At 38.6% G+C, this 16,992-nt stretch overlaps 1 protein-coding gene across 5 annotated transcripts in view; it reads right to left on the reverse strand.

Annotated features, from left to right (window-relative positions):
- The window catches only part of SLC25A21 (solute carrier family 25 member 21), a 474,917-nt gene that overhangs the window by 20,548 nt on the left and 437,377 nt on the right, over nt 1-16,992 (reverse strand). For all 5 annotated transcript variants that reach the window (XM_054588867.1, XM_054588807.1, XM_054588947.1 and 2 more), the window contains one exon: nt 7,472-7,636. In XM_054588867.1, the coding sequence (XP_054444842.1) occupies nt 7,472-7,636 (165 nt within the window). The remainder of the gene's footprint in view (nt 1-7,471; nt 7,637-16,992) is intronic.

Below are 16,992 nucleotides of genomic sequence, written 5' to 3' on the forward strand. Positions count from 1 at the left end.
TCCCTCCTTCACAACACACATACCCCAGGGATTCTGTGAAAACTGACAGTGAAGGACATGGCTTTTTACTGCAGTCTTATCACATATCCTGAAATTTTATAGATAATATATATTTGTAGTTTTAGCCCACTGGTGACCAGAAGAGAGAGCTGTTCTTAATGAAACTTTAATGCTTTTGCCCTTCCCATTACCGGATGACTGGTAAGAACAATGATCAAATAAGAGAGGATCAGAAAAATAAATGATCATAAATTAAAACCTACTGAGCTAATTCTACTGAGATTCTTCTTTTCAAAATACAAACAGCTCTGACTATGATCTCAACTTGAACCCAAGGGTATACTTTTAATTCAGCTAAGTGCACATCTTAGGGAAGGATATAGCTTTAAATTATGAAACTAACACATTTCCACATTTCTGCTTATAAACTGAAGTGGGTCTGGCACCACCCTCAGGCTTTCTACAGAATTTACAGAACAAAGAAAATATTAAAAAATCAAAAGGAAAAGAAAAACATTTGCATTTCTAAAAGGTAATCTTTTATAAATATTATCTTAGGAGAAAACAAAATACATTTGACTTAATGCTGTTTAGTAAAATGACCACAGGGACAGGTCTAAATACTTTATCAAGTAAGAAAGATTGAACACGTGAAAAACTGTTCTCTCTTAGAATATTTCTAACTTGCATATGTCATTTACCTCATAGCAAAATGCAACACAAAAAGGTCTATTGTTTTGGCAAAATAACCTACAAACATTCTTAATTAGGATGAAAACTAAAAGCATAGTTTATATTGTTGACACTCATGAGCTTTAGATGATAATGATTTCTACTATCATTACAATTGTTATCATTATTATTTTACTTATGGAATCATGAAAAACAGTAAAACTGGAACTAGAGGACAAAGTTATTAAAAACATGCAACATTTTAATTTTACAATTCACATTTATGTGTCAACATCACAAATATACTCCGAATATCTCCAACTTGGAAGGGGAATGAAAGACATTGTTTTTTGGGATGAAATCTTACTCCCATGGATATTTGAAAAAGATGTCAGCATTTAAGTCAATCGGTATCTGTTGCTAGTGGGCTTTACTTTGAGAAGAGATGGCCTCCTTGTGGGGAAGAGGGATCATTCTTTATACTGATGTTCCATTTCATTTATTGAAAGATGGAAATGAGGCCTCCATTAAATGAATTCCATGGCCAGTTAATATCCAAAGCAGCCTTTTTCTATTGTAGCCACTTACTCACCATTCAGTAGGAACAGCTAGGTCCTAAAAATAAATCTGAGAGACTATGATACAGGTCACCATTTCAAGCTGTTAATTTCCAGGTTTTCCAGGGCTATATCTTATAATTCTGTGTTTTTATGGATTATAGACTAAGGACTGAATGGGGCACAAGTGAAACTTGGTTATTATCTGAATATTCTAACTATTTCACTTATTTTAATTTTAGTAACCACTTTAGGAGATAACTATGTGTGACAAAATACAAGGTAAAATGTAGAGTTAAAGCATTGCATGATTCAGTGGGAAGAGTTCTGGCGTCCAGCTCTTTCCCTTCTTCAGTTATATGACCTCAGATAAATTACTTCAGGAACTTTCAGCTCTGGGCTTCAACTAACCATTTGGTTCCCTTACCTGAAAATGACAGTTATTGTAATGAAAATCAGGCAAAATCAGGGTCTACAAAAATGGTTTTAATAGTACAAAGTGGCTCAGAAGGTCAAGCCATTTCTGTAATAGCTTGAAAAATGTATCTATGAGAGATTACCCATCTGAAGAGTTAAGTTAAAAACTTCAGGGGTAGGGACTTCTGGTCAAGATGGAGATATAGACATTCTTCGCCTCCCCTTGCAATCACAAAAAGAATTACAACTAAATCTCAAAACAAATAACACCCAGAACTGTCAGAAAATTGAACTGTATGGAATCTGACAACCAAAGATTTAAAGAAGCCACATTCATCCAGAAGGGTAGGAGGGGCAGAGAGCTGAATATGGGTGGAGAGGCATGGTGTGGTGTGGAGAGGGGCTGGTGGTGGAATGAGCACAGACGGTTCCTAATTCATGTGTGATGGATAAAAATTGGGAGTGATACCTTGGGAGCAAGGGACCCCAGCCCTAGGCCAGACTGCACATCCCAGAGTTCCAGCATCCACAAGATTAAAAACCCCATAACTTCTGGCTGTAAAAATCAGTGGGGGTTGGGGCAGCAGAAGAAAATGCCATATTTTCAGGAAACTCTGCTTAAAGGGCCTGCATGGTCTTAAAACGTATGCAAACCCACCCACTCTGGGATTCAAAACCAGGGCAACAGCTGGAAGGGCACCAGTCACATTAGGTGAGTGGGTGAAGTGATTGGAAACAGGGTGAGTGCCAGGAAAACCTCCAGAAGCCAGGCAGCAGCAGAGTCCCTTTTCTAAGCCTTCCCCCAACACAGAGTCACAAAGCAGTGAAGTGGGTTGCCCCACCCTGGCAATTACCTAAGGCTCTGCCCCACACAATTTACAAGTGCCTTTTCGACAATAGGCCATACTACTAAAACAGGGAGTCAAAGCAGCTCTACCTCATACACAGAAACAAAGAGAGGGAGGCTGTCAGATTGAGGTGACAAAGAAATATGGCTCAAATGAAAGAACAGAACAAAACCCCAGGAAAAGAACTAAACAAAATGAAGACAGCTAACCTATCAGATGCTGAGTGCAAAACATTGGTGATCAGGAGCTCAAAGAATTCTTTGAGTATGGCAACAAAATAAAGGAATAAATGAAGGATACACTAAGTGAAGTAACGAAAAATCCAGAGGAGACCAACAGTGAAGAGAAGGAAGCCAGGATTCAAATCAATGATTTGGAACATAAGGAAGAAATAAACATTCAACCAGAACAGAAAGAAGAAACAAGAATTAAAAAAATGAGGATAGTCTAAGAAGGCTCTGGGACATCTCCAAACATGACAACATCCGAATCATAGGGATACCAGAAGGAAAAGAAGAGAGCAAGAAATTGAAAACTTATTGAAAAAATAATGAAAGAAAACTTCCTTAATTTGGTGAAGGAAATAGACATGCAAGTCTAAAAAGCACAGAGACTCTCCAACAAGTTGGACCCAAAGAGGACATACCAAGACACATCATAATTAAAATGCCAAAGGTTAAAGATAGAGAATCAAAAGCAGCAAGAGAAAAGCAGAGAGTTATGTACAAAGGAGTTCCCATAAGACTGTCAGCTGATTTCTGAAAAGAAACTTTGCAGGCAAGAAGGAGCAAGAATTATTCAAAATGACGAAAAGCAAGGACCTACAACCTAGATTACCGCATCCAGCAAAGCTGTCATTTAGAATTGAAGGGCAGATAAAGTGCTTCCCAGACAAGGTAAGGCTAAAGGAATTCAAGATCACCAAGCAAGTATTACATGAAAGGTTAGAGGAGCCTATTTAAGAAAAAGAAGAAGATCAAAACTATGAACATTAAAAAGGCAACAAATTCACAACTATTGACGACTGAATTGAAACAAACAAAAAAACAAACTAAGCTAACAACTAGAACAGGAATGGAATCATAAATATGGAGATCATTTGGAGGGTTATCAGCTAATGGGGGGAAGGGGAAGAATGGGGAAAAAGTACAGGGATTAAAAAGCATAATTGGTAGGTACAAAATAGACAGGAGGATGTTAAGAATAGTATAGGAAATGGAGAAGCCAAAGAGTTTATATGTATGACCCATGGACGTGAACTAAGGGGGAGATTGCTGGAGGGAAGGGGGGTACCTGTCGGAGGGGGCAAAGGAGGAAAAATTAGGACAACTGTAATAATATAATCCATAAAATATATACTTAAAAAAAACTTCAGGGGTGGATATCTGACCTGAGTTATCTGGGCTTACTGTTTCAAGTTCTTATTTTACCTCTGTAGACATAGCCCTAGAGTTCAGTAAAATGTGAAAAAGTTAACTAGGTACTCTATTTTATGAGATTCTATTAAATTTTTCACTGATTTATTACATGCTTATTATGGAAGCTTCCAACAGCTCAGAATGGTATAAAGAAAAATTACTTTCCCTCCACTGCTGCTTGCTTTCTCCTGCTCCTGCCCAACATGCGCGCGCACGCGCGCACACACACACACACGCATGCACATTCATATGCACACATGCACAAATGACTCCCAATTTCCAGTCCCCAGAAGTAATCTTTACAGACAGTTTCTTGTAAAATCAAATACTTCAAAAATGGAACACCCTGCAAGACAATTTATAGATTTAAAAAATATGTTAAGTTAGAGAAAAATCTAGAATTATCCCATGCCATTCAGGGTTGGTGAAATCTCAAATTCCCTTGGAACACTGAAATGACCAATTGCTGGGTGAGGGAACTGAAACAATAACCCTGTAAACAAACTGTCCAAAGCGTACGGCTAGAGCCGGCCTACAGCAAAGATGGAATAAAGATTTCAAGGAACACCACCTCCTCCTCATGGTTAACAACTTGATGACGTTCTTCAACATGTTTTAATGATTATCATACCTTCCTCTTCACAAAGGATTGATTTATTATGGTTTAAATTTAAAGAATACTGGTTTCCCAGTTTTGAATCAGGCTTAGATTACAGAACACATAAAATCAATGACTTTGTTCTAGGCAAGAAAAAACAGTGTTCATTTAAGTGCAAAAGAAACAGTCCTGGGGAAAAATTCTTCACACAGTTCTCCATGCTAACTATTCCCACCACTAGTTTGCAACCTCTACTCCTTCCCTCACCCCTGTCATCTGCACCACCACAATGAACATACCTATGGCACCTTAAAATCACAAACAACTTTACATACTATTTATTTCAATTTCCAAACAATTTTGCCAGGTAGAAAGAACTGTAGCTCCTTAATTTGCAGATAAACAAACAAACAAACAAACAAACAAACAAATGAAACCCTGAAGCTCAGATCAGGGAAGTGATTGGCCCAAGGCCATTCATCCTATAAAGGTATGTTCACCCAGGTTACTGCTGACTCCTAAGTGTCTATACCTCCAACTCAGATCTCTCCTCCCAAGCTCCAGGACCCACCATCAATACTCAACATCTGTACTTTGGAGTTCGTTCCAAATGTGGTTAAACTCAGTTTCCAGGCTAAGCTCATAATATTCTCCCATAAACTTTTTTCTTATTCAAGAGTTTTCTTTTGCAGTGACTGACACCATTATCCTTTCAGTTGTTCAAGCCAAAAACCTAGGCATCCTCCCTAACCACCGCCCCTGTTCTCAATATACATATCGACTTCATCACCACATCCCATAGATTTTGCCTTTTGAAGATTTCACAAACCTATTCATTTCTTACTGTCTCCATCATGAACACTGTGGTCCAGTACCCCGGCATCTCACACTGAAATCATTTCCACGTTACACCCTGCCTTTTCCTCACCACTGTGCCTCCCACCCATTTTCCAGGCTGCAGTGAGAGTGATCAGGTAATTCCCTCTGCTTAAACTCCTTTGTTGGCTTTCCAGTGCTCTTCAGATAAAGATAAGACTCCTCACTGGTGCCTCTACAGGCCAGTAGGATCTCTTCCCTGTGAACTGGAAAGGTAAACAAGCTTGTTCCACAGTTGCAGAATACTATGATGTCATTTAAAAAATGAATATTTAAGCTTCTGTTTTTTAAAAAATAATGCACAACATTTAATAAGTTAAGTTCATTGATTAATTGTAGAATGAAGTTTGCACTTGTGGCTATCTTTGAGGAACATATGACCATATGTAAATTTTATTGATCTTTCTGAATTTCCTTCTCAAATATAACCAAATTCATTATATTATAACATATGCATTAATATACATGCACAAATACAGGGTCTAGCAGGAGTAACACCTGCTTGAGTGTGGTTGGTAGGGTAATAATATGGGTTAACAATTTATAGTTTTAATTTGAACATTTCACCTAAAATGTCATATGGTGTGCTTGAGTGTGATATTGTTATGTTACTGAATTAAATGCCTATGAGTTTGTAATAAAAGGTTTTGTACTAAAGAAGGGGGATTATTTATGCCAGACCCTGTATATGTAATGAAATGCACAGGATGGGGCAAAAGTGGGTTTACAGTTGTGAGTATACGAAATAGTTTATTCTTGTATGATTATTTGTTAATTATTGCATTATTTTCCATACGAACAACTGTAAACCCACTTCTGCTCCACACTGTATAAAACTTATATAATATATGTAAATAATTTATATAATTTATTTCATTGTGTGTAATCCCTATCTGTCTCAAGCCTTTGAAAAACTGGAGAAAGGGGCCCAGATGCTTCACCCATGTTATATGGATTATTCATCTAAGGGTCTGAAAAACAGGGTCGGCTTCACAGGCACGTGGCCTGCACAGTCATCAGGGCCTGCACTGAGAAGAGCCCAGTGCTTCGTTTATTGTTCTACCCTTGCTGTCTTAAAATTCTTAAGTTTTGAATGAGGGGCCTGGCATTTTTGCATTGCCCTGGGCCTCACATTTTAGCTAGCCCATGCCAGCTAAAAATGATCTTTATATATTAAGAGTTGAAGTCTTGCAAGTCATCCAGGACCCAGGTGTTTATTGCACTTTATTTCTGTATTTCATGAACTTGATAGAAGAGCTCTGAGAACCACCAGAGTCAGAATTATTTTGTATTAAGCAAAACAAAGACCTGAAACCCTGCTGGAAACTGCCGGCACGTGAAAAATGTTTCCCTAACTGCTGCTTCCAGGATTGCAATTTTCATCGTGAGCAAGCGATATGATGGCGCAGAAGACTCTGGGCGAAAGCTCCCAGATGCTCATTTTAAAGCACATCGTGTGCTGCTTTTTTCTTCTAGAGGTTGAAAAGCTACAGGCATCTGTAAGTTACCATTTTAAAAACAATGATTATTAGTATTTTGCTTCAAAAGCAAAGGATCCTAGGAGAACTTGTTTACCACTTGCCTTCATTAATTTAGGCCAATTTAAAAATGAATACCTAGGTAAGATTTAAATTTTAGGCTGACAATTTTTCCCATGAGCTCAAAATTTATTTAGGATATAAAAAGGTAAACTTTCTGAGAAAGTTATGCTTTTCCGATAAAAATTAAGTAATAATGTAGTTTCTAGACATTCCCATTAGCGATAAATGGGAAGGGTACATTTAGGTATGATGGTACATTCAGGTATAATGTAATTGGTATCAGACTCGGGTTCAAGTCTCTGCTTTGCTATCTACTGTGTGACCCTGGGAAAGTTATTTGACCTTTCTAAGCTTCACTTTCCAAGTTCAAAACAGGGATAACAGAACTGAATAAATAAGATTGATGGGAGGATCAAATTATAGAACCGATATAAGTGTTAAGCACAGTGACCGGGACATGACAAACACTCTACCGACGTGGCTGTCATCATTGACAGGATTTTTCCTCTAGGAGATTATAGATTTTAATCTATAAAATAGTTACCTTATTGATAGGGACAACGTTTTTAACGTTGAAGTAGAAGCCAAAATAAACCATGTTGAAAACTCCATGACGTCCCAAAGTTGCTGTAAATCCTTTGTTGAGGCCCCGAAGTCCCAAGCCTTCCTTCTTAATGATGTGTCTTGCATAACTCATAGTGGATGGTTGCTGCAAGGAGAGAGGGACAAAGCCAGGAAGATCATCTTTGGCAATGTGAGACACAGTAAATTACTATTGGGCTACCCTTCCAGCCAGAATTATTAGGGACTTTTTTTCCCAAACATGAACAATCAGGCCTAAATCCATGCTTTTAAAATTAGGAAACCCAAAAAGTAAACAAAATTGCATGTATAACAACAGCCTTAAATGGAAGATTCTTGGCAAAGAAAACCATCTTTGGTGGAATTAGTGAAACTAATGTCATGTAATAACTATCACCACTTTCAACATGTTAATAGTTCTATCCAATTCTGGATTATCCACACTAATGGAGGGGATTAACCATATGGATACACTAGTAATCCATAACTGTGTATAATCCAAAAGGAATTTATATCTGTTTCCTGAATTCAGCGTGTCTACCTTTCTAATTATGTTTTCTAAAGTGAATGTTACATTGCCTCAACAGTTTAAACTGGTGCTAGGTTAGAAATTGGGCATGTCTCTCTAAAAATAAACAAATAAAATCTTTAAAAAAAAGACAAAAAACAAGCGCTGGCTGGTTTAGCTCTGTGGACTGAGTGCCAGCCTGCAAATTGAAAGGTCACTAGTTCGATTCCTGGTCAGGGCATGTGCCTGGATTGTGGGCCAGGTCCTGCGCTGGGGGCATGTGAGAGGCAACCGATTGATGTCTCTCTCCCTCTCTTTCTCCATTCCTTTCCCTTTCTCTAAAAATAAATAAATAAGATCTTTACAAAAAAGAATTTGGGCATGGATAAATAGCAGTTGATTGTAGACTTCCTCAGAAAGGCGGGCAATCTGTATGTGTATTACTTTCTGTGATAAATGATAAATTGATGGTGTTGGGAGTACTGGGTTACCTTTAATTTACTCCTTTCCAGTCCTCTGATTGATTACCCAAGGCTGAAATACCTTGACTGCTGGATCCAGCCTATTGCTACTTCTGGAACATGCTAAAGAGCTCACCATAGTTTGCCCTGAGGTTTCTAGTTCATTACAATACAATTATGACAGCTTATGTGGGTTTTTAGAAAAGGTTGTTTCCTTTCTTGGAGGTACAGTACAAAGGATACCTCTTCTCGTTAACTTTTCAGTAGTAAAGAGAGAAATATTCAGTATTTATTTATTTATTTTGCCCATAAGGCAAGCGGTTGGCATGACATTCGTCTGCTATTTTGCTGGAATGGGTTGCTGGAGCAGTCATGGAAGTCTGATGTGCTTTCTGACTAAAGTGTTTTCTTATCATGTGCAATTAAATCTGCATCAGCAGAATAGAACAAATCCAATCAAGGCTTTTCATCTAACTTGTATTTATAGCTATGTCATTAACACGATACATTAAATGAGCTTGTTTATACAGTAAATTCTATAGTTTTTGCTCATAAATGTTTTTAAAACTCTAGCTACAATTCTACACTCAACTTCATCTTTTCATTTTAGAGGATTAATTATAATAAACTATATTAAGCTTAAGGAAATCTTTTTTCTGTAACATGGAAAAAAAATCACATGAGAACATATCTTAAACAATAAAAGACATTTCATATAGGAAAACCAAAAACTCTCAGAAGCTTACATTTCACTCTCTTTTACAAAATGGAACTTTTTTGTTTGTGTTCTGGCACATTGACTATCAACCGAAATTGTTTATTTTCGTTTTCAAAATAGACGCGAGGACAAGTTGAACAGGAGTTCATTTCTGCTGGAGAGACTCTGGAAGTTCTGAGCAAACTGCTAGGCACTGCTGTCTTGCTCTGAGGAAGGCAGCCTTGAGGGCAGAGGAAAGGAGATGGGGCAGCTTCCCTGGGTGTGGAAGGAACAGTGCAGGAGGGAGGGAGTTCTCCTGGGTCTAGACTGATGGATAGCGGTGCTCCCTGCATCAAGCCCAAGCTTCTGCCCTGTCCTCACCCAGTCTGAGGCCTCAAGGTTTGAGAAGACGAGAACTCAGAGGCCATCTAGGTTCTAGAGCAACAGAGAAACCAACAACTTTGAGTGAAAGTGCAGGTGAACATAGCTTTCTTTAAATAAAACAGATCTAAAGGTGTTTCTAAAGGTGTTTAAAAATCCTAGGGTTCTAAATTATCGGAATTAAAAGAGAAGACTCCTACTAGATCTTGGTGAAGATGAAAAAATATTCAAATGACATTTACGGATGGTCTACTGTATGATTCTCACTGGCTTGGGTGTTAGGTGGGTACAAAGAAGTATAGCACATGGATTTTGAATTCAAGTGCCTTGCTGAGTTTGAACTCGAGTTATGAATCAGCAAATAAGTCAAAGGGTAGTATAGTAGTTAGAAATAGGGGGTTGGAGCTAGACTGCCCCAGGTCTGGGTCTTAGCATTGCCACTTGCTAGCCCACGCAATTATTTTTACCCTCTGATTTATCCTCACTTTACTCATCTGTGAAATAAGGATAATATATAATCTTCTTCATAGGATTGTTGTGATAAGTAAGTCAATGAACTTTGTCCTATGTAAGAATTCACTGTGTGCTAGCTGTTAATAACGAGAGCAATTATGCTGAAGAAAAGTAGTTATAATAATAAAATAAGAGGTAATTATTTTGTTAGTTGAAGGCAATGACAATTTAAAAAGTGAAGGCTGATTCGAGGTAGAGGAAGGACATGAATAACTAGCCTCTTTCTTTGCATTCCTTCTGACTACCCCAGAGCCCTGGACGCTTGTGACAAAGTCCAAAAGAAATGTACCCAGAATGCAGATTATAGGTCTGCTTCCTCTGAGGCTCAACTAAATCCAACCCCTAGGCTAGAGATCTCCTTCCACAGTTAGTTCCCTACCACAGAAGCTTGCCTCTTTAGAGCAGTAGGTCTTGCAAACTGGCCTCTTCCCTATCCCTCATAGGGAATCATAGGTAAGAATCATAGGTAAGAACTCTTGCTTGTTAAGTTTATGGACTGTAGAAGCAAGGCCACCCAGGAGAAAAAGTTGGGAATGGAAAAACATGCTAACTGGCCTCCACCCCACACAGTTTACAGCCTAGAGAGCACATTCAGGTATGTTACCAGGTGCCTGGAACACAGTAAGTGCTCTTCAGTATTAGTCATTATCATAAATTCTTAGTACTTTACATCTATCATCTTATTTAATCCTCTCAATGAGTGTGTGAGGTAGGTATTATCATTATCCCCATATGACAGATGAGGAGACTAAGGTTCAGTAACTGGGCAAAGATGGCAGAGTGAGCGGTAGTGTCAAGTGCAAACTGAGCCCTCGCCTTATTCCCCACAACTCCAAGTTTATACTTTTATACTCTGCTTGGTTCTGCCATCTTAGCACATATGAATGCTTCTCTCAAAAACCCTGTAAGGTGGGTAGCAGGTATACTCTCCTCATTTTGCAGGTAAGGAAACCATGGATTGTTAAGTAATATTTTTAAAGTGAAAACACTGGTAAATGGCTTAATCAGAGTTCTCCTTCTAATCCAGTGCTGTTCACATTTTGTGGATGCATTCTTGTTATATATATGCAGTAAGATTTTCAGAGTTTGATAATCCATCTCATGCAGGTAACAAATATGTAATGATACACATTTATTTCTTTCTGGCAATTTGGGGTCTTGAGATTAAGGAAAACCTGAACTCTAATTCCCATACCAATTAGAATTGTGCTTCTTGCTTCATTCAGTGATATTGTATCACACACATGTAAGCAAATATTTCATTAGAAAGGCAAAACATGATTTCCACTAGGATGCTTAGATAGGAAAATATAGAATCACTTTGACTAGGTCTCTGTAAACACAAGGAATTTTACTAAACTTATTTGATTACTGGGCTTCCATTTCAAAACCAAATAGAGACTGATTAGCATCATCAGCCAAATGATTCCCATACTATCCAACCCAGCAGGTCACCCACAGTTCGGTTTCCTTCCAATATTTAGATTCACTTCAATTTTCATATTTAGTTACCAATTGTGGGCCAAATGACATTCTAACTTTCTTAGATGTACCTTTTATTGACCGTACCAGAGTTGCAAGAGTGGAGGAGTAGTGGATCGGGATGTACCTAATATTGTGATACACACTGCTTTCCATATTGATTTATAGAAATCGCAGTTCACTGGTCCTGAAGGAACTCAAAATCTTCTTAAATTTGACTTCCACTATTGCCGACTGCCAATTCTGGGTACTCCCTGTTCTTTAATGCATCATTTATTCAACAATATCCATTGAGTGCCTCGTAGGTGTCATGCATTGTGCTAAGTGTCTAGTACAGTACTTTGCCCATATTTAGGAAACTTAAATATTTTTGTTTTGATTTTTATTTGGAGAGATATGCTGATAAATTTTATATGTACCCATCAGAATATTCCATAATTATGAAATATGGAATCAAATTTGTTTTAAAAATCCTGAAGCAACTTAATGTAAAGAGAATATCCTTAACCTATACAATGCTTCAAGGCACCACTCCGGGGCACTGATTCCTTACTCTCTGAGAGCCCAGTATTACCAACAAATCACTGAGATGACTTATGGCAGCCTGAGCTATTTTTTCTGGAGTTCTTCCATCCAACTACTGACCATAGCTGGCTCCGATTAGCTTGTGAGATCACAGACGGGTTTTTGGTGGCACGCACTCTTCCCTGGGTAAACAGCTATCAGAGAATGGCCAGTAGGTGCAGGTGAGGGGTGTGTGTCAGTGGATTTCTCAGTCCCTAAAGCCAGGGGAGCGCTCTTGGCACACCATGTCAAAACACAGCACGCTCCACATTTGTTCTTGTACTTGCTTCTTATGGCAAGGCGAATTTTGTTGCATTTTAGAGTCAATTGAATAAGGGTGTTGCACTGGATTTCATCAAGTGGCTGAGAAGCAAACCGGATGAGACCTTTATACAATGGAGTAAGTGTCCAAACTCGGGCTCCCAGAAAAACACTGCTTTGTTAAAAAAGAGAAGACCCAATTGCTATGCTTTGGTAGGAAAACACCCTTGCTCTTCAGGAGATAGATGATCACTTATCTTTTTCGTTACTCAAATTAAGTCTTGAGGCATTTTCATAAACTGGAAAAAAAAAAGCAAAATCTCCCATTTATTTGAGAACAGACTGTAAGTGAAAGGAGAGGAATCAGGCTAAAGAATCCCACATTTGCAATTTCTTTTAGCTTACATACGTCACTAATTCATTACAGTTTATTTGAATAGGGCATGATTATGGACAAAAAGACACCCAAAATATAATTATATTGTATCTAGAGTTGTACATTTGACAAACAGGTCTATTTTAAAACAATCTGTGAGTGGAAAATGATTTGCTGTAAACAAACTCTCCCACATGCTGAGCCACAGAGCTCCATTAACACCAAGCTGATGCCAAATAACTGTCCCCGGAGGAGCAGCGGGCCCTCCAGTCGACCAGATGCTGACACTGTTTCTTGCCCCTGCACTATCTCAAGAGCAGGGAGGAGGTGGACATAGCACAGGGGAAAGAGCTCAGAGGAAACCAGCAAAGCGGTTACTTTTTCATGGGTCCAGAAACACTTGATTTTCTCTTAAGCTTCTTAACTAAGCACATTTCTTTATCCCACTGAAAGCAGTGTGGCTGACTAGAAAGAGGCCTCTATGTTAATGCTGTTTCTTAGAGCCATTAACTTCATTGGGCTTTACTTTTCCTATCTGCAAAATAGACATAAAGCCACCTTATGGGGACAATGGGAGGATTTGAAATACTTGGTGTGTGTGTGCAGTTAGCAGAGCAATGGGATTAGAGGGAGGTGTTGACAGAAATCATCAATTAGTTTTTCGTTAGGATAGCTTTGTATCACTTATGGAAAAAAAAACATGTATTACTTTTGTAATACAGAATGACATGAATTTAAAAAAAAATCAAATGAAGGTGAAATCATGTAAGGCATGCTGCACAGTATCTGGCATACAGTAGATGCTCTGTAAATGGTAGCGATTATCATTACTTCAAAGTCTCAATTCTGAAAGCAAAAATCTAGAGTTCCTGGCAGAGCTGAGTGGAAGACTGAAGTCTATTTTCTACAAATGATAATAGAGAGGCAACTTGGCTGCTGCTTTAGCTATTGTTAAAAGATAACTATCGGAATGGATTCATATACATAGTTCACTATTCTGCCCTCAAGAATCATAGACTGGAAAGAAATAATTTATGTACCAAACAGCTTCCAGGCAGTGTTTCACATAGTAATGCAGGGAAAATTTGAACTTAACTCAATACGCCATTCATGAGTGTGGACATGCCCTTGAAGCTGGCTTCTCATACTGTCTGTACACAGAGCCACATAATCACTCTCTGTATAACTCAACTTCATCTTCCTGAAAGAGATGATCACAAAATGCAGTCCTTTTATTCACACTATGTTGACTCTACATAATATATCTAAACTTAAACATTTGTTAATTGTCTATGGAGAAAATAGTCACTAAGCTTTGTGATATCGTATAAAACCTAATAGGTTTCTATTAGATCATTAAGTTCCCAGGATAAAGTGTTCAGAACTATATTTAGTGGTGATATCCAAAACCGGATTTTAAAAAATCCTTATCTTTAAAGATTCTACTATCAATGATGCATTTGCTATTGATTCATTGAGCCTTAAAGTTATAATCATAGAGGATATGTAGAAGACTAATTATTCCTTTCTTGGGATGAACGTCTATAAAAACTAAATAGCGGCAAAAGAGGCATTTGCAATTTCCTAAATGTCTGGTTTTATGTTTGGGGGTGAGAATGATTATGTTCATATGTAAAGCGGATAACAATGACAGACTCTAGAAGGAAAACCTGTGCCCCATCCACACATCGGAGGCCAATCCTATAGACCTCAAGGGAAGGAAAACAAAACCCGTTAGCCAAATAATAACTTTGAAGTAGATTTCAAAGTAGAGAGAAAAACTGGGAAACAATTCATACAAGATTTTGCTTCTGGGAGAAATTCACATTTTCCAGGCTAGCAGAGAGCGTGCCAGCCAAATACCACTTGGCTTCACACAACTGATTTGAGACTTCCAGTTCTTATAAGTATACAGATAAAAAATGATACATTCTCTTAAGAAGGGGAGAAAGTTCCTATAAGGACAACAAGCTACAAAGTCACACTTCTGGTGAAACTGGACGTGCAAACTACCTTCAATAGAGAAATCCTCAGGCAAGCCTAGTCCTAAACCAAAAAGACTACAGACAAGAACGACATTTTGCTTGGGTTTAGTTTGAAGGACAGGGAGAAACTTGGGTCCACCCAGATTTTACCTGAACATGCTTTTACACCCACAAACCAAACCAGACCATGACAAGGCTGTGATTACTCCGCTCCCCACAGAAGGTCAAGCATATTTAAATTAGAGACCAGTTTTCTTCCCTTTTTTCTTTTTCTTTTTCTTTTTTTCTTTTTTGAGATCGGTGTTCTGTATTCGCCGTGAATTTTAAAATGCTGGCCAAGATTCTAGTGTTGGAATTGGGAAGTGTGGCAGGGCTTACAATCTTTGGCCGACATGGCGACAATTTAAAAAGCAGCGAAGAGACAAGCACGCCCATTGAAATACTTTACACAGAAGACAGAAAAAAAAAAAAAAAAGAGAGAAGTATCAGAAATTGAATTAACCACAATTTCCTTTAGATTTTTAGAGTAGTTTATGGCTAACCTGGGTGGAAAGACACATTTTATGGGTAACATACTACTGACTGGTTAGAGAATCAGATCTAGAACAAGGAGGGGAGAAGTCAGGCAGCTGGGCCCGCAGAGAGCCTGCCATGCCCAGGAAATCCTGATGGGAACTGCCCTTGGGGCTCCAAGAACAAAACAGACGCAGCCCCTGCTCTAGCCAGTAATGCCCTTGAGCTCCAGGTTGGGGGGCCTGGTGCTGGATTTCATGCCTCAGAGGCCCCCATTCTGGCTCTCTGCCAGTCATCCTCTCCCCACAGGACTATGGGGGCATCTGCCTATATCCCACAACCTCCTTCTGGACACGTTGGACTGTGGCAGTCCTTTTGCTCCTACTTCATCACTCTGCCATGGCCTGTAAGACATAAGTGTAATATTAGGAGTAACATCGACGACAGTTGCCTTAGCCAGTCTTCCACTGAAGATTCTCCCTCAACAGTAGCAACTTCTTAGGAAATTTCATATTTGGAGGACCAATTTGTGACTCACCTCCCCAGGCCGACAAAATAGGAAAATCCACAATCACTGTGTTGCACCCAGGGTGTTCATATCCAGGAGGGGAAACATGCTACCTAAGAAACTCACAGTATTGGCAGAGCAAGAGTTATCTACCAGCAAATAGCCTCTGGGAAAATTGCTCTGCTTTTCTTAAGGGTGTTGTCAAGCCACTATTCTGTATCCGCCCATCCAGTTAGTGTTCCACCACAGCTGGTACTTGTAATTAACTGAAAAGGCTAAAAATGAGCTTAGTTCACACCTCCATGTGAAGTGACTAAGAAGTCTTGATCAACAATGCACATTGATCTCATGCAGCGATTCCCGAGGAAGAATGTCTTCATTGTGGTAAAACTCATTTCAAAGTGGCTTCAAATACACTTCTGCTGCTATATATGTATGACAGTGGACCCACATCTGAGTTTAAAGACTTTGTCAATAGGCACTGTAACTAGGCTGTCGGCCCTTAGGCCTTGATAAAGAATTCAGGCTATATGGATCCAACTGGCAGTTGAGAATGACCTAAAGAACAGGCGGCCCATTGCTCAGTAAGCTGTTTTCATGCCTACGCTGGAGTCAGTTGGGACTGCTCCATATTAATCAGGGCAGTACCTCAAGATAAATCTGTCTCTACTTAAACTTAAGGATTTATAAGATCAACTTCCATGTAGAAATAGTTTTCTTTACTTAAGTGTCTACCATGTACCAGCCGCTATGTTAAGACCATTTCATATATCATCACATTTAAATTCACATAAAAAGCATGTTGTAGTAATATCCACTAACAGTTATTAAACCATTACTATATGCCAGACTATATTGACAGATTTATATATATGTCTCTTTTAACACTCATTATAGTATTTGATGTGGCTATTACTATTATTCTTCCCTTATGAAAGAGGAACCTGGTTGAATCCTAAGATGGGCCAGCAAGTCATTCCCACCCAGATCAGCTGGGAAGGTTCTCCTTGAGGGTAGAGCCGTTAGAACATTACTTTTCTTTATACTATTCCGTGTTTCCTAAATCTTCTATGATGAACACCTGTTACTTTTTAAAGTGAATGTTCACAGAATACAGAATACATTCTCACGTTAAACATTCAATTACACAAAAACATTCCCTTAAATTCTTGCCTTTCTCTCTCCCACTTCAATCTTCTTTTCAGAGGTATCCAGTGAGAAGTTTGTATGAATT

The sequence above is a fragment of the Pteronotus mesoamericanus genome, unplaced genomic scaffold (genome assembly GCF_021234165.1).
Source record: "Pteronotus mesoamericanus isolate MK-2021 breed Mesoamerican mustached bat unplaced genomic scaffold, CSHL_Meso_final contig_100, whole genome shotgun sequence".
NCBI classification, from domain to species: Eukaryota; Metazoa; Chordata; class Mammalia; order Chiroptera; family Mormoopidae; genus Pteronotus; species Pteronotus mesoamericanus.